The 27,860-nt window shown below is 49.2% G+C and overlaps 1 protein-coding gene across 1 annotated transcript in view; it reads right to left on the minus strand.

The window, feature by feature from the left end:
* The window catches only part of DENND3 (DENN domain containing 3), a 583,137-nt gene that overhangs the window by 270,991 nt on the left and 284,286 nt on the right, over window positions 1–27,860 (minus strand). Inside the window, exons 12-13 of the mRNA XM_078686126.1 lie at window positions 23,249–23,424; window positions 3,929–4,450 (exon numbers count right to left, since the gene is read on the minus strand). Coding sequence (XP_078542252.1) covers window positions 3,929–4,450; window positions 23,249–23,424 — 698 coding nt within the window. The remainder of the gene's footprint in view (window positions 1–3,928; window positions 4,451–23,248; window positions 23,425–27,860) is intronic.

Below are 27,860 nucleotides of genomic sequence, written 5' to 3' on the forward strand. Positions count from 1 at the left end.
CGTGCTTAGGTCGTGATGGGCCTACGCTGGAGCCAGGCTGGTGATGGGGCGTGCAGGATCGGGCCGAAGGGCCGTCCGAGGTCCGGTGGAGGGCGGATGTCGTTCTGGGCCCGTCATGCGTGAGCGGTAGGACCACGCCAGGAGGCCGGGTCCAACATACCCTGCCACACTTATGGCGGCCAAAGCGGTACAAAAGGGGGTGGTGATGGACGGAGCATCTGAGCCAATCAAACACTCACACCCAGTCAAAAGATTTGGGTTTGATCCATCACCGTTCTTTAGTCCACTCTGCCACCCCAGTTCAGACATGGCTATATGCAAATCAGTCTGACCCTGTGCCTCATGGGAACAGTCCAGCCCGAACTGCCAAGCCATGTCTTCCCTGGACCGGGAACTAGCTTCCGAGGACCGGTTTCTGGCATTCCAGCCGTCTTCAGCCCGGCTTGCTTGAATCCAGTGGCAAAGTGAGCATCATCCCCTTTTGTATCACTCTCACTATGCTGTCACTCATGCTGTCACTCTCTCTCTGCTGTCTCTCATGCTGTCACTCTCATTCTGCTGTCACTCTCACTCTGCTGTCTCAAGCTGGCACTCTCACTCTGTTGTCACTCTCACTCTGCTGTCACTCTCACTCTGCTGTCACTCTCACTCTGCTGTCACTCTCACTCTGCTGTCACTCTCACTCTGCTGTCACTCTCACTCTGCTGTCTCTCATGCCGTCACTCTCACTCTGCTGTCACTCTCACTCTGCTGTCTCATGCTGTCACTCTCACTCTGCTGTCACTCTCACTCTGCTGTCACTCTCACTCTGCTGTCACTCTCACTCTGCTGTCACTCTCACTCTGCTGTCACTCTCACTCTGCTGTCACTCTCACTCTGCTGTCACTCATGCCTCTCATGCTGTCACTCTCTCTGCTGCCTCTCATGCTGTCACTTCCACTCTGCTGTCTCATGCTGTCACTCTCACTCTGCTGTCTCTCTCACTCTGCTGTCACTCTCACTCTGCTGTCTCATGCTGTCACTCTCACTCTGCTGTCACTCTCACTCTGCTGTCACTCTCACTCTGCTGTCACTCTCACTCTGCTGTCACTCTCACTCTGCTGTCACTCTCACTCTGCTGTCACTCATGCCTCTCATGCTGTCACTCTCTCTGCTGCCTCTCATGCTGTCACTTCCACTCTGCTGTCTCATGCTGTCACTCTCACTCTGCTGTCTCTCTCACTCTGCTGTCACTCATGCTGCCCATCTCTCACTCATGCTGTCACTCTCACTCATGCTGTCACTCTCACTCATGCTGTCACTCTCACTCATGCTGTCACTCTCACTCATGCTGTCACTCATGCTGTCACGCTCACTCTGCTGTCTCTCATGCTGTCACTCTCACTCTGCTGTCTCTCATGCTGTCACTCTCACTACTTTAGTTTGAAATAACGTGCAAGTTTCGTCATTATTGCCGATTTTCAGTGCTCTGACTCTTGGTACTGAAGTATTAAGTTCACATTTTTGTCAGAGCTTCATGCTGTATATATACTTTCTTAGTGCGGTTGTGCTGAGGGCATCGCCCCTGCAAGGCAAGAGGAATCTGTTCTTTGTAACGGTGGAGAAAACAAGTTTTCTTCAAATCTTTTGTTGCTGTGATAGTCTGCTGCTTGGTCTGCCTTGAAGCAGGTTTTGAATTCCAACAGTGGTTCTAACTGCCTAGAATCAGCACATTAAACAATAGTCTACAGCGGTTCTTATACTGTTGTCTTCCGTGGGCCCCCAGTGAATCACTACTCTTAGCCTCGACCTAAGAGTTTTCACTGATACGAACGTGAGAACAATAGACAAAACACAAGGCTGAATCAAACAAATACACACATTTTGAAATCGGATATAATTCACAAACCAAAACATGCAGAACTCGGAATTTGAATCGGAAGTTTGGAATGCCTAACAAGTGTAGTTTCTAAAAGAGCAAATAATCTGCTGTTCCTTAGCATAACTAACCCTGGGCGTAGTTCGCGGAGCCGCACTCCGCGGAGCTACGCGAAGACGCAGTTGCACTCCGCGAACTTCACGTAGCTCCGCGGACATGCGTAGTAGCTTGCTAGACCCGTTCGCGCGCCGTTTTTCGTCTTCGGGAGCGCGGTGCGCGTGTTCGGGGCGCTGCCTGCATGCTCGAGATAGCTGTGTGTTAGACATGTTGGGGAACTCATCTTCTCGTTCGCACTGCCAACGTGCGTGATCGCGTCAAATATCGCGCGAACTTACCCCGGCGCACGCGATAATGTTATTCAGCGCGCGAGAACTACGCTACGCACCGGATCGCGGAGTAATCGACAGCTTCGCGTTCTCCGTAGAACGCGGAGTTGCCAAAACTCCGCAAGCTCCGCGAACGGAGCGTAGTTCTTCGCCCAGGGTTAAGCATAACATTTTGCTGTTTGTGCTCCAATGCGTCCTCTCTTTTTGTGGTCATCTGATAGTGCTTCCCTTGAGGTCACCCGGCGGCCATAGTAGATTCCTTGTGCTGCTGTACCTGCGCTGCTCCCACAATCAAGATACGGATACCAACTTCATTTTTAGCATCATCAGATTCCTCCACGTTTACAGAGTGTGTTAGCATATTCAATTTCCCTTTTGTATTTACTTATACTTAATTTTTCTGCGGTTATTTCCTTTTTTAAAGAGCTGCGGACTCTCAATTGTATGTTTTCAAACCCCCAGGGGCCTGCGAACCACAGGCTAAGAATAACTGGTCTATAAGGCTGTTACACCGAATGCTTCTAATCACGTTGTGCTTTTTATATCTCGGATGACTGATGCCGTTATGGTTATTAATTGTTTTAGCTAATATTACGATACACATAATTTAGGTGGGCTTCAAAAAACTAGAATACGTGTAAGAAACTATTGAGCAAATGTGTTTGCTAAAACATATAGGATTCAAGGGCATTTGTTTGTGCTGAAGATGACGATGTTATTTTGGGATGTTATTTTGGGACGTTGCCAGGACTTCTATAACAAATACTAGCATGACGACTTAAGCTCAGGAGATATCCAAACAGGCACAACACTGTATAATGTGGAAGTACAGCATAGCAAGACACGCCGTTATTTAAAAGCAAGGAAAGAAAATGGATACCGTGGGCCGACAAATACTTGGAGTGAATGAATGGAATTATTGAAATGTAAAGAAATGCAAAATGAAAATATTTATCAATCTCAATTCAGCATGTAGAATTTAAAATATTAAAATGTGTGTTGCACTCGATTCTTGGGTCTTGCCAAATAAAATAAAGTACATAAATCTGTTATAGTTATTTATATTACTTGGGGAAATACGGAAGAAACCAGGGTTGGAAAGCGAAGAGAGGATATTGATAGGAAGGCATCTGGACGATTTCAGTGAAAATCAAAGCATGAGCGATCCTCGAAAAAAAAAAAAAAGTCCGCAGTGGTGCGCGCGCTCCGCTGCGAGCATATGTTTTGAATTATCGCAGCTGTCAAGCCGTGAGAATTCAAAACATATGGCCTCTGGTGCGCGTAATAGACACCAATAGGCCATAGGCGGAGCTACGCAACCGCCTATGGCCTATTGCGTGTTCTGTTTAAAAACAGCACGCACCCGAAGGCCAATAAAATTGGACCTTGGAAATCCACACGCACGAGCTATGTGGAATCCAAGGTCCATTTTCAAAACGCCGGGATTAGGACTCTGGGCTGCGCAACACTGATGCGCAGTGTTCCTAAAAAGGAAGTAAGCATTGGCGCTCAAGGCCAACTTTAATCCTTATGCATAAATCTTGAATATAAACAATAGAAATGTAAAGACAATATAGATATATATATATTTAATAATACAATATAATGTAACTCAATATGATGTAATTCAATATAGATACTGAATTGCAATGTAGAGAGATGGAAACTATCTAGGCCATCTTACCTATTGTTAAGGCCTCGAACAACCGGTCTATTGTGCCATTATCCTTGACAATTCCAGATTCTTGGATCCGTTTCACAAAATCGCATTGCTGCATATGCTTTTCGGGTAGTTCAAAATTCTTTACATGGTCATCTATTTTTGCCACCTCTCTTTCTTTTTCCATAACCTGGCTTATAAGTCTTTTCAGCTCAGGTTTGCGTTCTGCTTGTGCACGTTCAGTGGGAGGCATGTTTTCAACCACTTTTCTCACAAGATCAAGTGGGAAAATTCGGATGTCGGTTTTATACAAGTTTTGGAAATCTGAAAGTGCCAACTGGAGTTTACCCTGCATCAAATAAATTAGGCCCCGCAGATAATAGTATTGTGCCATCAAGACAGAGTTCTCATAGGATGGATTGTTCATTGCACGAGTGAGGCTGTTGCAGAAGTCTACATAGTAGGATTGGACAGATCGGCTCATCAAGGGAAAATTGACATCAGGCAACTTGAATGTGTGCACTGTCTTTTGGGGTATTTTTAAGGCTGAAAGACACAAATACAATACATGTTCAGATTGAGTGCAGACTGTACGTAACAAAACATTTTTTTTGAGGATGCCAGTCATAAAAAATGTACCATCAAGCTGAAGTAACAAGGGTAAGACCTGATCAGGAAGACTGGTGGTGTAAGAGAAGGTCAGATGGAACTGACTGATTTACGAATATAATTTTTTTAGTAAGTACATTTTATTGATTTTACAACAAAGGTCATAATAACGCACAGTAGTTTTATAGTGAAATCACATATGAGACACCAGATAGGGAAAGTATTAAAGGCTTGCATGGAAATCCCCATCAAGGCCAGAAAAGTCCCACCATACGACCCCAGATTTTCACATGCTTCTGAGGGCTCTTTGGTCATGGAATATCGGTCCATCATGGAGCACAATTCCTTAATAGTTCGAGGCTTGAGGGATTTCCAGCAGCGAAACAATGTCACGTTTAGCCACAACAGCGCCAATGGTAATCAATGCACGCTCACCACTGGCTCCCTTGACATCCTCCAGAACGCCCAGCATGGCCCCACGAGGTGAGCAGTCTAGTCTCCCTAAAACCTCAGAGAGAGCAGTAAAGATGGATTACAAGTTATTTAGCAATGACTGGACAAGCCACACCACATGGAAGAAGTCGCCATTTTCGGCCAGTCACAGAGGTCAGGCAGGCGTACGGAGAGCACCCATCCTTTTAAAGCAGTCTTGAGGTATAACATGCAGCATGAAGGAATTGGAGTAGAATGAGGCATATGCAAGAGGAGATGATCAATTCCTGCCAATCACCATCACTGAGGTCGCCAATCCAGTGCTTCCACTTGGCCTGCAGGGCTCCTAAGGTTTCAGGGAGTTCACAATTAGAGGTATATTCGTGAAATGCCGCCCCAGCCCAGCGGTTAGGAGAGGATTTGGGCCTCCAGAGGGCTGAACTCTGGCAGGTCACACAGCAGCAGATGATATTCCGCCAGTACGTAGCGAGGCAGCAGATACTTGTAGAATTTGGTCCTATCGAGACTGAACTCCGCCTGGAGGTCCCAAAAAAGTCATATGGGAGCTCCTGCAAACGTCACTCAGGTGAGAGATGATGATAGTGAATCCCTTGAGGAGACTTGGGACACCGAGCGGCCAGCCACAAGGGGGTCGCCTGCATCAACCGTCAGTCCCACCCAATCTAATAGAGGGCCACTTGCCAATACAGGAGAGTGTTCTTCATGGTCTCCGGCAAAGAACAAGAAGGTTGAGTCCCATATAATTATTTTAGTATACGTTGGCGGCCAAGAAGCGTGACTTACAGATGAAATGCAAGGTCATCCGGATCTCTGTCAGTCAGTTATTAACCCCGAGGAGCTGTGCGTCGCAATAGTATAGTCAAACATCGAACAGCCCAAACCACCATCGAAGGTCAATTGAAAACAAATGAAGAGCGCTATTCGTGGAGTCTTATCCGCCCGCAGAAATGAGTATAGCATCCCAGATAAACCGTTAAACCAGGATTGGGGGCGAGAAGGGGGAAAATTCAGCAGGGTTTAAAATAGCCATGGAGTGCAATCATTTTCAAAAGTGCCACTCTTCCCAGGACATTAAGAGAGAAAGGATGGCCTATTTAGTACCGAAGGGTCTGACACAGCAGTGGTGTGAAGTTCAATCTTCAGGTGAGCTCGGGCTCCAGTGCAATGGTCACCTCAAAATAAGGAAAGCTAAGTCTACAAACAGGAATGCAGTCTTGTCAATCAACTACCTCCCGGCCCCCAAGGATTAGAACAATTAACCACTAGCCCCTAGGCATCACCATATACAACCTCAAATTTAGCTTTAGAAAAAGTAACTTTTTCCACACATTTTTGTGTGGGATCACCGTGCTGGCACAAATGTCCAACTACCCAGCGTTCCCCCTGGTCTCCCGAGTAAAATGATACCTCACTTGTGTGGCTCTCCAATGCAGAATCAGCTAAAAGGAAAATGCTACTTACCAGTATGCATCTGTTCTTGGCATGTAGAGCTGCAGAGTTACACACTGTGCATAGATCGCCACCTAGTGTTGGGCCCCGATGTTTGCACTTGTTTTTGTCCTGAAAAGTTCTGTGGAAGTCACGAGTTAGGTGGCTCCTCCTTCGGACCACATTGCGCATGGTCATCGGCTCCATCCTCAGATTGTTTTTCGCCATTAGGGAAATGATGGAGCTTTGCAAGAAAAGGAAGGATGTCCATGTAATCTGTATCTAATTAAGATAATACTGGAACAGATAAAGGTAGCCGGGCAGGCGGGTGGGCGTGTGTAACTCTGCAGCTCTACATGTCAAGAACAGATGCATACTGGTAAGTAGCATTTTCCGTTCGAGGCATATGAGCTGCAGATTACACACTGTGCATAGACTGTATAGCAGTACCCACTCTTAGCGGCGACCACCGGTATCTGTTGCAGTAGTTTGAAATAGTGTTTTGAGAACAGCCTGGCCTATATTAGCTTGTTGTTTAGTCTGCACATCTACACAATATGTTTTTGTGAATGTGTGCGGTGTAGACCATGTTGCTGCTTTGCAGATGTCATCGAAGGGAAAGTTCCCTAAAAATGCCATTGAAGCCCCTATTTTCCTTGTAGAGTGGGCATTAGGAGCAACAGATAACGTACGTTTAGCTTTGTGGTAGCAAATCTGTATGCATTTGACAATCCATCTAGCTAACCCAGATTTTGATATAAGGTTGCCCTTGTGTGGTGGTGACAAAGACACAAAAAGTTGTTTGGTCTTTCGAAAGGGTTGTGTTCTCTCAATGTAGTATAACAATGCTCTTTTAACATCTAGGGTATGAAGAGCTGTCTGTGGCTGCGAAAAGAAAACGGGCAGTTCCACATATTGATTGAGGTGGAAGGGAGAAATGACTTTGGGAAGGAATTTAGGATTAGTACGGAGAACGACCTTATTATGATGCATTTGCAGGAAAGGTTCTTGAATGGTTAGGGCTTGTATTTCACTAACTCTCTGTAGAGAAGTAATAGCTACTAGAAACGCAACCTTCCATGTAAAAAATTGTAGTTCACATTCATGTAAAGGTTCGAAGGGAGGTCCCATTAGCCGTGTGAGAACAATGTTCAAATTCCACACTGGTGAAGGTGGTATTCTGGGAGGAATTATTCTTTTGAGGCCTTCCATAAAGGCTTTAATAGCAGGCACTCTGAACAGAGATGGATGCTGTCTATTTTGTAGATATACTGCTATGGCAGCAAGATGCAGTCTAATAGATGTGTAGGCTAGGTTACATCTTTGGAGGTGTAATAAGTATCCTATGATGTGTTGAATCGACACATCTAGGGGATTAAAATTGTTGTTGTGACAATATATTACCAAGCGTTTCCACTTAGCTGCAGAGCATGCTCTAGTGGTTGGACGTTTAGATTCTTTTATGATGTTCATGCAGTCAGGAGGAAGGTTAAGATATCCGAATTCTAGGATTTCAGGAGCCAGATCGCAAGGTTCAGCTGAGCTGGGTCTGGGTGTCTGGTCTTTCCACGGTTCTGGGTTAAAGGGCGTGGAGATTTTGGTGCGGTACTACAGACAGTTGTAGCAGTGTGGTGTACCACAGCTGTCTGGCTCACGTTGGAGCTACTAGGATGAGGGTTAGAGAAAGCTGCTGTAGTTTGCGTACTATTAGTGGCATGAGTGGGAGAGGCGGAAAAACGTACGCAAATCTGCCTGACCAGTTCATCCATATCTCATTGCCTTTGGACAGTGGGTGAGGATATCTGGCGGCGAAGCTTGGGCATTCGGCGTTTTTGTGGGTGGCAAAGAGGTCTATTTGAGGTTGTCCCCACATCTGAAAGAATGGTTGAAGAACTTGCGGATGAAGTTCCCACTCGCGGATCTGTTGTGTCTGACGACTTAGCAGATCTGCTATGGTGTTTTGTACTCCTGGAACATGCTGAGCTAAGAGGAATATGTTTTGAGGTATAGCCCACCGCCATATGTCCTGTGCTAGCTGAGAGAGTTGCAGAGAGTGTGTTCCGCCCTGTTTCTGTATGTAATACAAGGCTGTCATGTTGTCTGTGCGGACTAACACAGCCTTGTTTGATATTTGCTTTTGGAATGCTTTTAATGCTAGGAATATGGCTAGTAACTCCAGGTGGTTGATATGGAGTAACTTTTGTTGTGGTGTCCACTTGCCTTGCATGGTGTGTTGCAGTAGGTGGGCTCCCCAGCCGGAGAGAGATGCGTCCGCTGTCAAGACTATCTGAGGAACTGGCTCTAGGAACGGTTGTCCTTTGGAAAGTCCACCACTGCAAAGAGCGATGCGTCTGACCGTCCACCAACACTAGATCTGTCAATTGACCTTGAGCCTGGTTCCATTGGCGTGCTAAGCACTCTTGGAGAGGACGCATTTGTAGTCTTGCATGGGGCACTATGAAAATGCAAGGGAGTGTTGTGGCTGAAACTTCGTGAGAAGAGCTTGCATGCTCGCTATCCTTACCGGAGAGGGATAAGCTAGCGCTGTCGAGGTGTTTATTGTGGCACCGAGGTATTGTTGTACTTTGGACGGCTGCAGATAGGACTTGGTGTGGTTTATTGTGAACCCCGGTACGGTGATCCCACACAAAAATGTGTGGAAAAAGGGATTCTTTTCAGCACAATTTGAGGCTTGCAGGGAATTCTGGATAGAGACACATTGGGGGATCCACGCAAATCATACATCCCTGGACTTTCAAGGGTGTCTAGTTTTCAGAAGACGCTGAGCCCGGGGCCAAAAACCCAGGTGACCCTCCTTGCTTGTCACGGGTATGTGACCCACCCAAACGAGTGAGATACCATTTTTATTGGGAGACCTGGGGGAACGCTGGGTGGTAGGAAATTAGTGTCTGCCGAGTGATCCTACAACTTTCCTACACATGCATTTGACATTAGTATGATTCAGAATGTGAGCCAAACAAAGTCTGGGCAAACCAGACTTGCAGTGGAAGCGAGAAGAAGTAATTATAAAGCATCTGCCATATAAAACTGGTCTCAGGACGGGGAAAACTGCCTTTTAAAGGAGAAGCATCCAGCATACTTAATGGAGAGCGAACCATTTCTGTCAAGCCCTGTAGTAGTGGCGTCTCATCGCAGATCTACAGGACGACGCATATGTACTGAGTGGAGGGGTGCAGCCAAAGTAGAATAGAGAATAGGCAGTGCCTCAAAGAAGAATTTAGATAAACATTAGCGGGCAATGAAACATAAAAAAAGCTCAGCAGCCAGAATACTTAAGCAGTTATAAAAAGAAATGGCAAATGCCGTAAAGAAGAGATTATAGTTAAAAAGAGAACAAGTTGTTACCTTAACGGACACTATTACACCGTCAAATTTCACTACAAGGTACTTCTATCACATAACGGCTCTTTACAGTCTCCAGAGATAGTCATAATGGTACACAGAAAAATAATCTGTTTGATTAAAATGACCAATAAATATGGGCTCTATACAGAACAAAACAAACAAAAATCACTACTCCACATGATTCACAATATCTGCATAAAAAAATACAAATCTGTCAGAGTGAAGAAGCGTAGACATTAGTAGATGGAAATTGTTAGAGTAGTGTATACCAGTTCTCAGTAGCGTTGAAACCTCTATTAATGGTTACACATTCCAGGATTCAAAAATCTGGATATCACCTTCTCTAAGTGCAATCTATATATCTCAATCACTTGCCACTGGAGATACTTTTCTGCATGTTTCTTATAATGGTAAACAGGGGCAAACCCATTTGTGTCTGCCCGCACCTCGCCTGCAACCGGGTCCTCTCGACCTCCACCTAATCAGTGCGGCCCTAGACACTACTCCTTCATGCCCTGAGCCCCAGACTACTTTCCCGACGCTGCAGCCTGGGCCCCCGATCTGCAGTGAAGGTGTTGCTTGCACTGCATGCCACTTCACCTGGAACACCCTGCACCCTCCTCAACACACGCTCGATCTCCAAACAAGCCACCGAAGTCTGGGTCTTTTTCCAGGACCTACTCTTCCACATGGAGACCTGGCTCAAACCTGCTTCTGCTCCATACACTGTGACAGTCACCCCACCCGTCTACAATATCATAGGGCAGGGCTAGGCAGCAAACTCAGAGCAAGAATAGGAATCATATGTAGGAAAACATCAAATGCACCTTCCTCTCTGCCAACTCCTATGACCAACTGGAACTCCTGGCTTTCAAACTCAGCTATCTCAACCACCACCACCTTCGGAGGAGTCCTATTCTTTTGCACATCTGGGAGAAAAGCTGACTTTGAAGCAACCATTGCAGACATCATCACCGCCCGCCCTCCCTCCCCACCCCATAACCAACACCATCATGCTCAACTCCATCTACTTCACCCTCCTCCGAGACTATAATTTCCACTTGGATGATTACTCCGATGCGAGCACAATAACTTCCGGGAAAACCTGAACTCATGCAATGAATGATGGGCCCCACTCACACTGACTGACATCTTCTATGCCCTATCTCTTTACCACCTCCTCAAACAACACGGTGGATAAGCACACACCCCTAAACTGAACCAACCACACACTCATCTGAGTTGACACACACTGCAACTGCCAACTAAGAACCACTCGCATTAAAATCATGTGACGCAACTGGAATACAATCTTGAGGAAACTTAGGACAAATAACTCCAAACTCACCGCCCGAACCTCTAAGGAGACCTCTCTCCTGATCCACTTCAAAACTGGATCACCTCCTGCTCAGACAACCAGGACCCACTCAAAACCACCACCACCTCTTGGACTGGACCTCAAGCAAGCAGGTACCACGACAACTTACCATACCACCAGCTCCACAACTGTCACCCCTTCACAAAAGCTTAACTTGCAGCTCTGTCTGTACTTTCATAACACGATAAACACAATACACAGCAACTTCGCACTCCAATCAAACCTTTGATCTCTAACATCCCTTCCAACATGATGATTAGAATACACAGGAAACCTCCCTGGCTTGCTGGTCCACCCTCACTCCATGAAAAACGCTGACTAGCTCTGCTCTAATGACTCAGGAACTTTCTCGGACCCCTGCCCGCATGTCACCAAAGGACTCAAACCCATCTACACCGCCCTACTCACTCACTTACCTCTGCTATCTTTATAAACACATGGAAACACACCACCATCTGCCATTACTGAAAAACCCTACTGGAGATCCAAACACACCAGCAAACTACAGACTCATCTCCCTGCTACCCTACCTGCCGAAGGCTTGGACAAACTCAGTAACAAGAGACTGACAACCACCTCAATGTTAAGCATGTTCGGGACTCACCCCAATCAGGATTCAACCCACAGCAGTGAGACGGACCTTACCACCCCTCCTGACTATATGAGCCTCATCATGGGCCAGGGCGACAATGCAAGGATCATCCTCCTCAACCTCTCCTTGGCTTTCAACACAGTCTTCCACATGATGCTCATCCAATGCCTCCATGAGACAGGAATTTTCACATTGGCTCCGCAATGGATCACTGTCTTTTACAAGCCACACACAGGCTGTCCCCCTACAACTCCGAGCCCTCCAACCTGATAGGTGGCATCTCCAAAGACTAATCTTTAGGCTCAACACTGTTCAATATCAACATGACCAATATCCTCTATACCCATGGCTTCAACATAGTCTTGCTTGACGAGGACACGTGTCTTATTCTCTCCCTCTCTGATGACACTCAATGCAAGTTTATCAACTGCATGTCAGAAGACACCCTCTGGATGAAGTCTAACTGAATGAAGTGCCATCTGGAAAATATGGAAGTGGTACTCTTCGGAAAAGGCAACTCACACTGGTCTTGGCCATCAGAACTAGGACCCACTTCAACTCTGTCAAACCATGCTAGAAACCTGAGGATTATGATCAATGTGTCCAGCCAGGTTAACTCCAAATCCCTCGCCTTGTTTTTGCACCTTCAAAATGGCTTCTTCTCATCACCCATAGTACAATCACTCAAACTCTAATCACCAGCAACCAAGATTGTGAAAACTCACTTAAAGTGGGTATCACTCAACCCACCAAGAGGCTCCATGTCATCTAGAATGCAGTGGCCAGACATAGTCAATAACCCACCCTGCACCCATATATTAACTCCCTTCAAAGACCTCCACTGGCTTTCCATTCACCAACACTCCTTTTAAAACTACTCATACACACATACAAAGCCCCGCACAACCTAGGACCCACGTACCTTAACCTTTTGGTCACTCACATCCGAAGAACCAGAGGCCACACCTTTTCACATCCTCAGGTCAGAGCAAAAATTCAGAAAGAGACTGGAAATCTGGGTCTTCTGATAGGCCCAAGATAGGGCAGTTTCCCGTTCTCCAAGCACCAAGATACCCACCGTTCTCGGATTCGGCTTAACATAACATAACGTTAGGAACCTTGTACTTAATTCTGCTTCTATGTTGGTCAATCCTTCTGTTTTTTTTCTTACTTCTTTCCCCCAATATACAGGAGGCCATACAGACAGGACACAGAATACTATAAGTGACATTTGGGGCATCACAGTTTGAAAATTGTGAGAGGGGAGTAAGCCCAGCAGAATAAGGTACCGCCTCATTTTATATTGCAAGGTTAAAAACACTGCACTTCCCACACCTTAAATGACTCTCTAGTAGCGGTAATCCTAAGATGTTATGCAAGTTGTTCTGTTTAGGTTTGGCCGGATGTGCAGCTCAGACTAAGTGGTCTTTCAGGTTAAACCTTTTCGTGAAGTCAAAGTTCAGTGCCCCCAAAAGTTGCCAATGTTTTCTAATGCATTTAATGACAAATTTGGATAATAGAAAAAAGGTTGTGACATGTTTGTCATCTTGCTTTCTAGTTTGGAAAGACAGCACATTTTTTCTACAATAATACAAAGCCCTTTTCATGGCGTACTGAACTAACCAGCAGGGACAGCCAACTTCTGTCACTTAAGTATTTGGGTTTCTGAAAATGAATTATGATTACACAATCTGATCCACAGAAACTGACGTTAACAGATTGAATAATGGGAGGGATCGGTGAGGTTGACAAATTTCCCAATAAAGTATTTCTGTCTGTAGGTTTCCTGTATGAAGTGTAAAGTATATCACTTTAAATTTTGGTAGATGGCAAGGCAATTATTTGTAGATCTGCTGCTCTGGAGTGTGAATTAGAGACATCACTGAAGAAATTAAACCAATTAGTAAAATCTTTAAGCCTTGCCAAGTCATGAAGTAATGTATGTAATGTTTCCAAATGACAATGTATTTATCTGAATTGATGTCAAATTTGTTCAAATGGTCTACAAACAGTAGTACAGAATATGGAGTAAAAACTATACATACAGACCTATCCCTTTTGTTTTGAAGTGGCATTTATCAAATTGAAAATGGTTCTTCGTAAGTTCTAAACGTAATAGTGAAATGATGAACAAGTTAATTATCTTTGGTAACGTCTTATCTGGTAGGTACTATATCTAGTCACAGATTACTTACCTTAAAATAATTCCTAGACATCAGACTGACTCTGGAAGATATTTAAACAGTATCACTGCGCTCTGGCAGGTGGCATTATTGGCGTCGTCTGCGGTGCCTATATAGAAGCCACAAAGGTGTGTTGTCATCAGTTACTTTCACAAGTTTCCACACGAGGAGTGCAGAGCCATGATGAAAATTGACCACTAGTGTGCCAAGCTAAGGCCTTCAGAAGGGTGTCCCTTACACCTTAGTCAGTTCGCAGAGAAGGGAGGATGGAAGGGTCAGTAAGAAATATGTAGCTACATACAGTCTCCACCAGAGGCGGTGTTACCAAAGTTAAGTAATTTGTTAATCTGATAGAGACTTCTAGACTCAGATTCCTTATCTTAAAACAAATTCCCAAGCAATACCTCCCCGGAGTTGGGACTACGAAAACAATTAAATTAGAAAGTTCCACATGGCCGAACAGTCAAAGTGCCAGTCACGATGGATCGACCTGTCCAGGAAGTAGTGCTTGGTGAACGTGTTCAAGGAAACCCAAATTGCTGCTTGACAGATATCTAGGACTGGGATGCCACACACCAAGACAGTGGTTGCAGTCTCGGCTCTGGTGAAGTGAGATAGCCAACCCTCAGGGGGTGGCTTCTGGCCACTGTGTAGCAGATCTTATTGCATCAAACTATCCATCTCGAGATACTCCGGTTCTTCCCTTTTTCAGCTTCTATTTTTCTCACAAAGAGTTGTAATTACATAATTACTCGAAACGGCAACAGATTGATGTGGAGATTGGACTCCGCTAGAGACCAGCGCCCTCTGATCTCCATCTCTCCCAGATGGCCACCCGAGCCCAGAGAACTCAAGCGTTGCGGCAAAGCCTTGCCAGACTAATGAAAGAACAAACAGCAATCAATCAATCAATAAATCAAAGCATTTATATAGCGCACTACTCACCCAGAGGGTCTCAAGGCGCTCGGGGAGGGGGAGCCGCTACTGCTCAAACAGCCAGGTCTTGAGCTGCTTCCTGAAGGCGAGGTGGTCCTGGATCAGGCGGAGGTGGGTCGGGAGGGAGTTCCATGTCTTGGCGGCGAGGTAGGAGAAGGACCGCTCCCCTGTGGTGGATCTTCGGATGCGGGGGACGGCGGCGAGGGCGTGGCCGGTCGATCGAAGCTGGCGTTTGGGAGCGTAGAAGATGAGGCGTCTGTTGAGGTATCCTGGTCCTTGGTTGTGTAGGGCTTTGTGAGCGTGGGTGAGGAGACGGAAGGTGATTCTCTTGTTGACCGGGAGCCAGTGCAGGTCTCTCAGGTGTTCGGAGATGTGGCTGCGACAGGGGATGTCCAGGATGAGTCGTGCTGAGGCGTTCTGGATCCGTTGAAGTCTTTTCTGGAGTTTGGCGGTGGTTCCTGCGTAGAGGGAGTTGCCGTAGTCCAGACGGCTGGTGACGAGGGCCTGGGTGACCGTCTTCCTGGTCTCGGTGGGGATCCACCGGAAGATCTTACGTAGCATGCGCAGGATGTTGAAGCACGACGAGGAGACGGCGTTGACTTGTCTGGTCATGGAGAGGGAGGAGTCCAGGATGAAGCCTAGGTTGCGTGCGTGGTCTGTTGGTTTGGGTGCGCTGCCTAGGGCGGGGGCCACCAGGAGTCGTCCCAGGCGGAGGGTGAGGATCCCAGGATGAGGACTTCCGTCTTGTCCGAGTTCAGTTTCAGGCGACTGTTCTTCATCCATTCGGCTACCTCTTTCATCCCTTCGTGAAGGTTGGCTCTGGTGGTGGCGGGGTCGTTGGTGAGGGAGAGGATCAGCTGGGTGTCGTCGGCGTAGGAGATGATGTTGAGGTTGTGCTGCCGTGCGATGTCTGCGAGGGGGCTCATGTAGACGTTGAAGAGGGTTGGACTGAGCAAGGAGCCTTGAGGAACGCCGCAGATGACTTCGGTAGCTTCAGATCTGAACGGGGAGAGGCGAACTCTCTGTGTCCTTCCGGCGAGGAAGGAGATGATCCACTCCAGTGCCTTCTCCTGGATTCCGACGTTGCTGAGTCGCTGCACTAGTGTACGGTGGCAGACAGTGTCGAAGGCCGCAGAGAGGTCTAGGAGGATGAGGACTGCTGTTTCTCCGTTGTCAAGCAGTGCTCGGATGTCATCAGTGGCTGCGATCAGGGCGGTCTCGGTGCTGTGGTTGGCTCGGAAGCCAGACTGCGAGGGGTCGAGGGATCCGTTCGTCTCGAGGAAGGCGGCCAGCTGCTTGTTGACGGTCTTCTCGATGACTTTTGCAGGGAACGGGAGCAGCGAGATGGGGCGGTAGTTCTTGAGGTCGGTGGGGTCGGCTGATGGCTTCTTTAGTAGAGCGCTGATTTCGGCGTGCTTCCAGCTCTCCGGGAAGGTAGCGGTGTCGAAGGAGGTGTTGATGATGTCCCCCAGGTGGGGTGCGATGACAGCATCGGCCTTGTTGAAGACGTGGTGAGGGCAGGGGTCGGTCGGAGGTCCGGAGTGGATGGAGTTCATCGTGCGGACGGTGTCTTCGGTGCTGATCGGGGTCCAGGCGCGGAGGGTGGTGGTGGGGGGCAGTGGTTCGGTCGTGGCGTGCGTCGGTTGAGTGCTGAAGCTGTTGTGTATGTCCGCGATCTTGTTGTGGAAGTAGGAGGCGAGGGAGTTGCAGAGGTCTTGCGAAGGGGTGATGTCGTTGTTTCCGGCGTTGGGGTTGGAGAGCTCTTCAACGATGTTGAAGAGTTCCTTGCTGTTGTGTGCGTTATTGTCCAGTCGTTCCTTGAATGCAGTTTTCTTGGTTTCGTGGATGAGTTGGTGGTGTTTTCGGGTGGCGAGCTTGAGGGCAGTCATGTTGTCCGGTGTTGGGTCTCTGCGCCAGGTTCTCTCGAGGGCTCGGCAGTTCTTCTTGGAGCTCTTGAGTTCGTCGGTGAACCATGGGGCTTTCTTGCTGCCGGGTCTGCTAGGCGGGGTCCTCAGGGGGGCGAGGTCGTCCGCGCAGTCGCTGATCCACTTTGTGAGGTTGGTGGCCGCTTGGCTGGGGTTCGTTGCGCTGGTGGGTGGGTTCTTGCTCAGGGAAGTCGCGAGCTGGTCGGCTGTGATCTTGTTCCAGCTTCTGCGTGCAACTTGTTGTTGGTGGTGGTGGTGGGTCGTGGTCCTGCTGAAGCTGAAGTGGACGCAGCTGTGGTCCGTCCAGTGGAGTCCAGTGGCATGGCTGAAGGCGATGTCCTTGCTGGATGAGAAGACGGGGTCGAGTGTGTGTCCGGCGTAGTGGGTGGGGGTGGTTACCAGCTGCTTGAGTCCGAGGTTAGCGAGGCTGTCCAGCAGGGTGGTGGTGTTGCGGTCGTTGTTGTTCTCCAGGTGGAAGTTGAGGTCCCCGAGGAGGATGTAGTCAGGGGAGGGCGTGCGGGCTGATGAAGTCGGCGATGTCTTCGCTGAATTGTGTGCGTGGTCCTGGGGGTCTATAGATGAGGGTGTCTCTGAGGGTGGTCTTGGGGTTGATGTGGACCTGGAAGTGAAGGTGTTCGGTGGTTGTCAGGGTGTCGTCGGTGTTGGTCGTGATGCGGATGGTGTTCCTGTGGATGATGGCGATGCCTCCTCCGGTCTGGTTGATGCGGTCCCTTCGGATGATCTTGTAGCCGTCTGGGATGGCGATGGCGATGTCGGGTGCTGAGGAGGCGTTCATCCAGGTTTCCGTGAGGAAGGCGACGTCTGGTGAAGTAGTGTCGAGCAGGTTCCAGAGCTCGACGGCGTGTCTGTGGACGGAGCGGGTGTTGAGCAGGATGCACTTCAGGTGGCTGCTGCTGTTGCTCGTCTTGGTCTTGGTGGGTGCGGGTGTAGTGCAGGTCCGGATGCAGGTGAACTCGCAGGGGCGGCAGCTGAAGGGTCCGTGGGTGCGTCTCGGGGTGGCTCGGTAGCATCCCGGGAGTCGGCCGGTGTTGAGTGCGTTGAGGGTGGCGGCGTCGTACGTCCGGCGGGTGGGCTGGGGTCTGCGAGGGCCAGGGGTTCGGGCGCTGGGCGCGGTCCAGGCGCGGACGGGCGCAGACGGGCTTACCTTTGGCGCGCCTTCGGCGCGCTTGGGGCACGCCCGCTGCGCGTCAACGCTGCGCGCTGGCCACTCTGCCATATGAGGAGAGTGGGGGGGCGGAGCGTGGGAGGAGCAGCTGGGAGGCGGGAGCGGGGCGGCGAATGGGTGGGCGACCCAGGGGAGTGGGCGGGGCCGCAGGGGGGGCAGCGGCGGGGAGGTGGCGGGAAAACGCGGCAGGGGCTGGCCTCAGCAAGGGGGCCAGGGGACAACGGTGGGCAGAGGTGGGAAAAAGCTGGCAACGTCGGGCCAACACAGGCACAGGCAACACAGGCAGAGAAGACAGAAACACACGGAGACACGGCGGAGCTCAGAAGCAGGGGGCGGAAGGAGCAGGCAGCGCAGGCGGGGCACAACCAGGAGCAGCGGTCGGGGACCAGGGGCACCGCTGCGGGCAGCGGCCGCACAGGCCTGGAACCTGGAACCAAAGCATCAGACAGAGGTGCAGAAAGGAAATCAACATTTTTTTAAGCATACCAAGACACAAATTTGTCCCAACGGAAGGTGTAAACTAACTTCAGAGGGCTTGCTTGTGGCCAGAACAACATTACAGACTTCTGTGGGAAGGTCAAAGACTGTCAACTTTTGACGCTCAATCTCCATGCATGAAGGCACTGCCTGGGCAGGTTTGGCTGCAGGACTCTGGCCTGTTGCTGTGATAGGAGATCCTCAGGAAGTGCAGGCCTGATCGGAGGGCTGATGCACATGCTCAGGATACCATACTCTCCATGCCAAATCCAGAGCCACAGGAATGACTTGGGCCCAGTGTGTCCTGACCATCTTGAGAACTCTGGGCAGGAGTGGTATTGGCAGATCGGCATACAGGTTGGCCTTGGCTGGAGATGAAAAGTGTCTCTAAGAGTGCCATCTTGGAACCTACAGAGTACAGATGTGCCGACTTTGTGTTCTCTCTGTGGTGGTGAATAGCTCTAACCAGGTTTCTTCCCAATTTCTGAAAAGACATTCCACCACCTCCAGATGGAGCCGTCAATGGTGATCCGCTAGGTATCACCAGCTGAGTTTGTCCACTGGCGTTCAGAGACCCCTTCAGATTTTGAACCACCAGGAAAATGCAAAGATGTTCCAGTAATGTCAAGAAACACAGAGCCACTTGACGTAGAGTTCACAACCCCACCCGCCCCATTTGTTGGAAAAGAACATGAGGGTGCTGTGGTTCATGAACCGCTGAACCAGTCTTCCCTTTACAGAAGAAAGAAAGGCTTTCAATGTCAGGCGAATCACTCACAACTCCAATAGGTTGATGTGGGGTTGGGACTCCGCTGGAGACCATAGTCCTCTGATCTCCACCTCTTCCAGATGGTCACCTCAACCCAGGATGGACACATCTGTGAATTCAGTCTGCTCTGGTTAGGGACAGGAGAAGGGTCTGCCGCTGAACCAATCTCAGATCCGTAGCCATCATTGCAGATGTTTTGCTATTGATTCCGATATCTGGACCAGGACAGAGATATTCATCTGATGCTTCACCCACTGGGTCTTTAGGTTATCTTATGTTAAAATTACTTTTAAATCACATGTATCCTCGGAGGTGTCTTGGTGCTGCTTCTATTACAGTGGGGTACCAGCCCTTCTGAGACTAAAAAGCCATTATATGACTGGAAGCTAAAAAGCAGTGTTTTATTTGTCCCTTCCGAAAGATAGGAGATCAGACATGGATTTGATGTGTGGTGGGAGAATGTTCCACAGTTTGGAGGCACTCACCACATAGCTTTTTCTGCTCCATCACGAGAGTCTGAAATTAGGGACAACAACATTTTTAGGACAGTACCATTTAAAACTATTTATCAGGTATGCCAGGCCTGGGTTGTGAAGTGCCTTATGGGTAGCCAATGGAGCGTAGACAATGCATGCCTAACAGATTTGTATTTAGAAATTCCAAGCAGCATGCGTGCTGCTGGGTTCTGGAGAACCTGAAGCTTGTTTAGAAATTGCTCCTGCATGTTCAGACAGAGACCATTGCAGTAATCAAGTTTGGACATGACCAAGGCCGTCACAACCATTTTTTGTAAGGGAGAATTTTCTTCACTATTTTTTTCATTGTATAGGGAATGATGATAGCATTGACTTGCCATCTAGTAGGACTCCTAGATTTTTTACTTTCCTAGCCGGTAACAGAAGATTTCCTAGCTCTTGAGCCCACCAAGATGGGGACCAAAAGGAGACCTATTCGCCAAAAAAGATGACCTCTGTCTTTCCTGAGTTTAGCTTAAGGCAGTTCATGCTCAGCCAAAAACTGACTGCCAGCATACAGTTGTTGAATCTGTTGCTCCTATTGTCATCATTACTGACTAGGGAGACTACAATCTGGGTAAGAGCTGCGTAGGATATGAGGGAGAAACCAAAGCATTTTATCAGAAAGGCCAGTGATATTACATATATATTAAAAAATGCTGGCCATGTGCTTGGTTTCCCCTACTATGATTAGCCCAGGGGCCCAACATCCTACATAATCTCTACGCCATCGGCTTCATCCCTAGCCCAAAGAGGAGTGGAGACAATGGGCATCCCTTCCTGGTTCCCCTAATGTAAACAAAAGGTTTCCGAGACCTCGCCTCCCGACTGGCCCCTACCGCGGTGAGTCAGTAAAAAGTAGTCCGGTCCAATGTATATACACAGTTACCATGCCTGCCTTCTAAGTACCTGCCAAGAGTAGTTCCAGCGAAGGAGTCGAACGCCTACTCGATGTCTAGAAGTGCAAGGGGTAAGCATCTCCTTGCAGCTGTGGTCATGATATACGTGCTAGAGCCTCCTCAGATTGTGGAGAGTACTCCTCTTTGGAATGAAACCAGACTGGTCTGTGTGTATTAGAGCTGAAAGACAGGGGAGCAAATGCGCTGCTAGTATGCCGCTAAGGAGCTTTACACCTACATTTAATCGTAAAAGTGGCCTGTACAAACCGGCTTCCGTCGGGTCATTGTCTGGTTTCTGCACCATCACAATTAGCGCTTCACATGTGCGTGGAAAGCTTCCCTTTTGGAGGGTTTCCTGATAAACTTCCAGCAACCTTAACAGCTGCCATATCTGCATTCTGGTAATAGAACTCCGCAGGAAGACAATCGCTCCCTGGGGGGTTTGCAATTTTCAACACCTTAATTACTGAATCTCCTCTCGATGGATGGGTATGTCCACAACTTTGCTGTCCCCCATGACCAGGGTCGGAAGTGGTATTTCCCCCTCTTCTTCACATCCTGCCCCACCACCCTCCTACACCTTCTCCCACTAGGTACTCCGAGTGCCGACCATCCAGGCTGCTGTTGTCGCACAGCTTAGGTCTAATTCAGATGGGTCTGGAATACCCCATTGATAACTAGATGTGTACTGACCAGGGCCAATATGGTCATGTATCACCAGCACTGGAGTCTGTTTGTTCTCCTGTTCAGCCAGTTGGGCAAGCATCGCTCCAGTCTTGTCGCTCTCCGCATGCAATCTTTGTATGAAATGAGCTGGGCACCAAAGTGATATGGGAGAAAAGCAGTGCATGCAGTTGTAAGCTCGGCTATGCAGCCACCTTCACCCCAGAAAGCAGCACATGACTGTGCACGGTGTTGAGATCCTAAGAACATGGATGTCAGGCGTAGGTAGGTAGGAGTAAGTCATCCAGTAAGTCAGGGATTCTTCTTGTATCAGAGAAAGCGCTGCTCCATGCAGGTGATTTTCAGCAAGGAAGAAATGCATGATCGGAACCAGGGACTACCTTGTGGTATGCTCCTAAGCAGACATTATAGGCTGTGCCTAGGCACAAAGATGCATGGAATCACTAATTATAAGGTTAGGGCAGTGAAGTGAACTAACACTTTAGATAAGGGCCAAAAAGGCTTTGTCCCAAGTCAAATAGTAGGTGCAGAGCCCATAACATGCAAGAAGTCCAGTATCAATATGTCTTAGCTGTAGCCAAGCAGTGGGATATGCTGTATGGAAGCGGTTGCTGCTGCAGGAGAAACCTCAGCGGACGCTGGACAAATCTTGTCAGGTCCACATAGCAAGGCCAGGGAGTCTATGACCTGGCAGGCAGAGCAGCAGCAATGGTGGAACCAAGGAACAGCATACACCTTGCCAGGAAGTAGGGAGCTGCCAGAATCAGCTGAGCGAGGGGCTGAGAGACTGCAGAGACCACTGTAAAATAGTCACAGCTCCAGGGTGGTCTTTAAGAGAACGCCGATGCACCCTCCATCTTAGCTGCGACGCGACCAGCACAGTGTAGTTAAATTAGAGTGAATTCCAGAGCCACAGGGTACAATTAAGCTCTTGTTGCCGACCATAGTGCTACACGAAGCCCCACCCCCCTTCTGGAGGTGCAATCACTCACATTTGGCAGCAGGTAATTTCAGCTAAGGCGGAATCCGGGTCTGGAGTTCAGAAGGATGCTACCATGTTACCCAGCTTTCAAGCCACATCCCAAGAATCAGAAAACAGGTTTCTTGTAGGAATACATATGAGCAGTTCTCCTCATCAAAACTGAAAATATTAAAAATACATTAATAAACTTCTTTTGAAGTAAAATCGAATAATAAAACTGTGTGTGAAGGCAAGCTGTTTTCTTCAGACATGCTCTGAGGAGCTGTTAAAATATAGCAGATGTGATATTGCTTTATGGTCAGATTTCTCAAAATCCAAGTGAGTTCTGCGCACCTAGGAACAAATATGAAAGAGAGAATCACCTTTCAGGAGATTGCTTTTGTTTTGCTATTTCAGTGGTTTCCAAATTTAAAAATGGATTTTTTGGGGAGAAAAGTATAAATGTTACTGTTTGAGAGCTCCAGCCTTGCTGCCAGGATTTTCTCTAAGCATGTGAATACGAGGATGATTTCATGACGGAGATTGAAGACAAACGTCTATTAAATGATTTGCCTAGTCCATGTGTAGGTCAAACCTACCAGAATTTACCAGGGTAAAAGAGTACAGTAAATCTCCATGATAAACCCCAAAAAATTCAGACGAGGTAGTCTTTATTGCATGGGATAAACTGTGAATTTTATTGAGAAACTGCACATACCTCTCTGCTCCACTCGGAATCAAGACGTTCATGGTAATGAATTTACTGAGCCTGTAAAATGAAAGGCTGTCAAACCTGCCAGCATTTGCAACAGTAATCTGTAAGTTACACGATCATCGACATGGGGTTGCTTTAAGCCACTGAGATACCATAATAATTGTTCAAGTATAGAAAGTAACTAAAGTAAAAATAAGGCGTGAAATGAATGCTAAAGTTTAAAATGTTTAAAATGAAAAACAAACAATGCATGTGTTGCTTTCCTTACCATTTGCAGTTTCTGGCTTTCGCAATGAATAGTGCCTGGCGGGAGGATCTGTATTTGTCAGGACTTGTAAATCAGGCATGCTTATTACTAATCGTTTACTAAACATGTGCTCAGGTCTGAATCTGGTCAACGCCGCTCTCTCTACAATTCTTCTTCTTGGGCTTTCAGATCCAACACTAATTTAAAAAACAAGACAGCATAGGATGGTCAAAGAAAAAATAATTTAGAAAAGAAAGGCGATGGCAACATCTTGAGACAAACAGATCAAAGTTTGGTGCAGACTATTTAGAACCTTTGATAAGTAAATTAAAACCACTAGGCCTACAATTCTCTTTAGCTACTTGTGTTTTGCTAAAGTTAACAATACCTCAGCCTTGAATCCATCAGCGTATCCGCTTCACAGTTTATTCAAGTGTGACAACAATTTCTGAGGGACAGAGGGTGGCAGATTGAATCCATCTACCCCGTCGGTGCCGGTCGCTAAACACGCCGCGTGGCTCCTCCTGAGGTCACCCGGTCCCCTGCTGCCGACGCCCGCTCGCCGCTGCTGGCGAGGCTCTTCTCCCTCCTCTGATAGCCACAGTATTGCCTGCTGTACCCCTGTTTTTGTTCCTCTGTATTTCGCTGTGACCCAGTTTTGTTTTCTTCTGTTTTTCGCGCTTCTGCCGCCTGTCCCGCTGTTCCACCCCGCTCCCTCCCTGCCGCTGCTCCCCCGCGGCCCCGCCCCCTTCCTTCGGTTCCCTCTCCCATTCGCCACCCCGCTCCCACCTCCCAGCTGCTCCTCCCTCCCTCCTCCCCCCCCACTCTCCATTTATGGCATAGTCTGCACGTGCGCGCAGCGGGTGCGCCGAAGGCGCGCCAAAGGCAAGCCCGTCTGCGCCCGTCCGCACCTGGACCGCGCCCAGCGCCAGGACCCCTGGTCCTCGACAATACCAACGCACCCGACGCACCTACGACGCCGCCATCCTCCACGCACTCAACGCTGGCCGGAACCCCGCCTGCTACCGAGCCACCCCGAAACGCACCCACGGACCCTTCACCTGCCAAACCTGCAAGTTCACCTGCCTCCGGACCTGCACCGCACCCGCCAAGTGGAGCACCAGCAGCAACCACCTTAAGTGCATCCTGCTCAACACCCGCTCCGTCCACAGACACGCCGTCGAACTCTGGAACCTGCTCGACACAACATCACCAGATGTCGCCTTCCTCACGGAAACCTGGATGAACGCCTCCTCAACCCCCGACATCGCCATCGCCATCCCGGACGGATACAAGATCACCCGGAGGGTCCGCGTCAACCAGACCGGAGGAGGCATCGCCATCGTATACAAGAACACCATCCGCATCACAACCAGCTCCGACGACACCTTCGCCGCCGCCGAACACCTCCACTTCCAGATACACACCGACCCCAAGACCACACTCAGAAGAACCCTCATCTACAGACCCCCGGGACCACGCACACGATTCAGCGAAGACATCACAGACTTCATCAGCCCGCATGCCCTCCCCTCCGCTGACTACATCCTCCTAGGGGACCTCAACTTCCACCTGGAGAACAACAAGGACAGCAACACCTCCACCCTGCTGGACAACCTCGCCAACCTCTGACTCAAGCAACTGGTGAACACCCCCACCCACTACGCCGGACACACGCTTGACCCAGTCTTCTCCTCCAGCAAATACATCGCCTTCAGCCACTCCACCGGACTTCACTGGACTGACCACAGCTGCGTCCACTTCAGCTTCAGCAAAACCACGACCCACCACCACCCGCAACAGGTTCCTCGCAGGAACTGGAACAAGATCACCGCCGACCAGCTCACCACCTCCCTCAGCCAGAACCCTCCCGCCAGAACAACGGACCCCAACGAAGCAGCCAACAACCTCACACAGTGGATCACCAACTGCGCAGATGACCTCGCACCACTGAAGGCCCCTCCCAGCGGACACGGCAGCAAGAAAGCCTCTTGGTTCACCGACGAACTTAAGAACTCCAAGAAGAACTGCCGCACCCTCGAGAAAGCCTGGCGCAATGACCAGACCACAGTCAACATGACTGCCCTGAAGCACGCCACCCGCAAACACCACCAGCTGCTCCGCACCACCAAGAAGACAGCAGTCAAAGAACGACTGGACAACAACGCCCACAACAGCAAGGAACTCTTCAGCATCGTCAAAGAGCTCTCCAACCCCAGCGCCAGCTACAATGACATCACTCCCTCGCAAGACCTTTGCGACTCGCTCGCCTCGTTCTTCCACCGCAAGATCGCCGAAATACACAACAGCTTCGGCGCACCAGCCACGCACCCAACCACCGAACCAACGCCACCTACCACCACCCTCTGCGCCTGGACCCCGGTCAGCACCGAAGACACCACCCACACGATGAACACCATCCACTCCGGATCCCCAACCGACCCCTGCCCCCACCACGTCTTCAACAGGGCCGACTCCATCATCGCACCCCAACTCCGGGACATCATCAACGCCTCCTTCAACACCGCCACCTTCCCGGAAAGCTGGAAGCACGCCGAGCTCAACGCCCACCTGAAGAAACCAACAGCGGACCCCACCGACCTCAAGAATTTCCGCTCCATCTCGCTCCTCCCTTTTCCTGCCAAAGTCATCGAGAAGACCGTCAACAGACAGCTTGCCGCCTTCCTCGAGACGAACGGATCCCTCGGCCACTCACAGTCCGGCTTCCGAGCCAACCACAGCACTGAGACCGCCCTCATCGCAGCCACTGACGACATCAGATCCCTGCTCGACAATGGGGAAACAGCGGCCCTCATCCTCCTGGACCTCTCCGCAGCGTTCGACACTGTCTGCCACCGCACCCTAGTGCAGCGCCTCAGCAACATCGGAATCCAAGAGAAGGCCTTGGAGTGGATCATCTCGTTCCTCGCCGGAAGCACCCAGAGAGTCCGCCTCCCCCGTTCAGATCCGAGGCCACAGAAGTCAACTGCGGCGTACCACAGGGATCATCGCTCAGCCCCACCCTCTTCAACGTCTACATGAGCCCCCTCGCAGCCATTGCACGCCAACACAACCTCAACTTCATCTCCTACGCTGATCCTCTCCCTCACCAACGACCCAGCTACCGCCAGAACCAGCCTACACGAAGGAATGAAAGACGTCGCCGAGTGGATGAAGAACAGCCGCCTGAACCTGAACTCAGACAAGATGGAAGTCCTCATCCTGGGGTCATCGCCCTCCGCCTGGACGACTCCTGGTGGCCCCCTGCCCTGGGCACCACTCCCAAACCAACGGACCACACACGTAACCTGGGCTTCATCCTGGACTCCTCCCTCTCGATGACCAGACAAGTCTACGCCGTCTCATCATCGTGCTTCAACACCCTGCGCATGCTCCGAAAGATCGTCCGATGGATACCCACCGAAACCAGGAAGACGGTCACCCAGGCTCTCGTCACCAGCCGACTGAACTACGGAAACGCCCTCTACGCCGGAACCACAGCCAAACTTCAGAAAAGACTCCAACGAATCCAGAACGCCTCCGCACGACTCGTCCTGGACATTCCCCGACACAGCCTTATCTCCGGCCACCTGAAAGACCTGCACTGGCTCCCCGTCAGCAAGAGGATCACGTTCAGACTCCTCACCCACAAGGCTCTCCACGACCAAGGCCCCAAGTACCTCAACAACCGCCTGACCTTCAATACGCCCACCCGCCAGTTACGGTCGACCAGCCTCGCCCTCGCCGCCGTCCCACGCATCCGCAGAGCCACCGCCGGAGGAAGATCCTTCTGATACCTGGCAGCCAAGACATGGAACTCCCTCCCCATCCACCTTTGGCGAACCCAAGACCATCTCTCCTTCAGGAAGCAACTCAAGACCTGGCTTTTCGAGCAGTAGCGGACCCCTCTCCCCCAGCGCCTTGAGACCCTCCCGGGTGAGTAGTGCGCTATACAAATGTCATCATTGATTGATTGATCTATGCCTGCTGCAATCTTACATGCAATTTTACCAGCAGGCTTTGCAACAGCAGATGTTTGCCCAAACTCCACGGATCGCTCTATCCGCTATGCAAGAAGCGCTCAGTTCAAATCAGTAAGGTCTACAAAACGACCTGAAATTAGGCTTTTGGAAAAACATTATAATGCTTGCTTTCACTGTTTAACAAACTACAGCAGGCTAAGCCTTTTACAGAAGTATTAGATATCCATGCAAATATACACCACTACCTTGCTAAATGTGTATACTTACGTCACCCTAAATTTAGGTCACTTGAGTGATACACATATTTATCTTTATAGGCACCAAGAACAAATGTAAGAATAAAGCTGGCCATGCTCTACCTAGCAAAACACAATCAGTAAAAAAGTAACTTTATTTTGATTCCTTTGAAGATGAATTGAACATTTCTGAAAATCTGAAAGTAGATCAACACACCGTTACATTATTTTCAGTAACCAAAGGCAGACTTTGACAACTAATGACTAATTTCATTATCATGATGCACAATAAGCATTTCAAAAAGACTGTGCAACACCAAATCAATGTTGATGCCAACATCCTTTTCTATATCCAACTGCAGATTATAGGTAAAAGTCAAGCTAAAACGTCTTATGAGGATCCTGTACCTCCGA

The sequence above is a fragment of the Lissotriton helveticus genome, chromosome 4_1 (assembly GCF_964261635.1).
Source record: "Lissotriton helveticus chromosome 4_1, aLisHel1.1, whole genome shotgun sequence".
Lineage (NCBI taxonomy): Eukaryota > Metazoa > Chordata > Amphibia > Caudata > Salamandridae > Lissotriton > Lissotriton helveticus.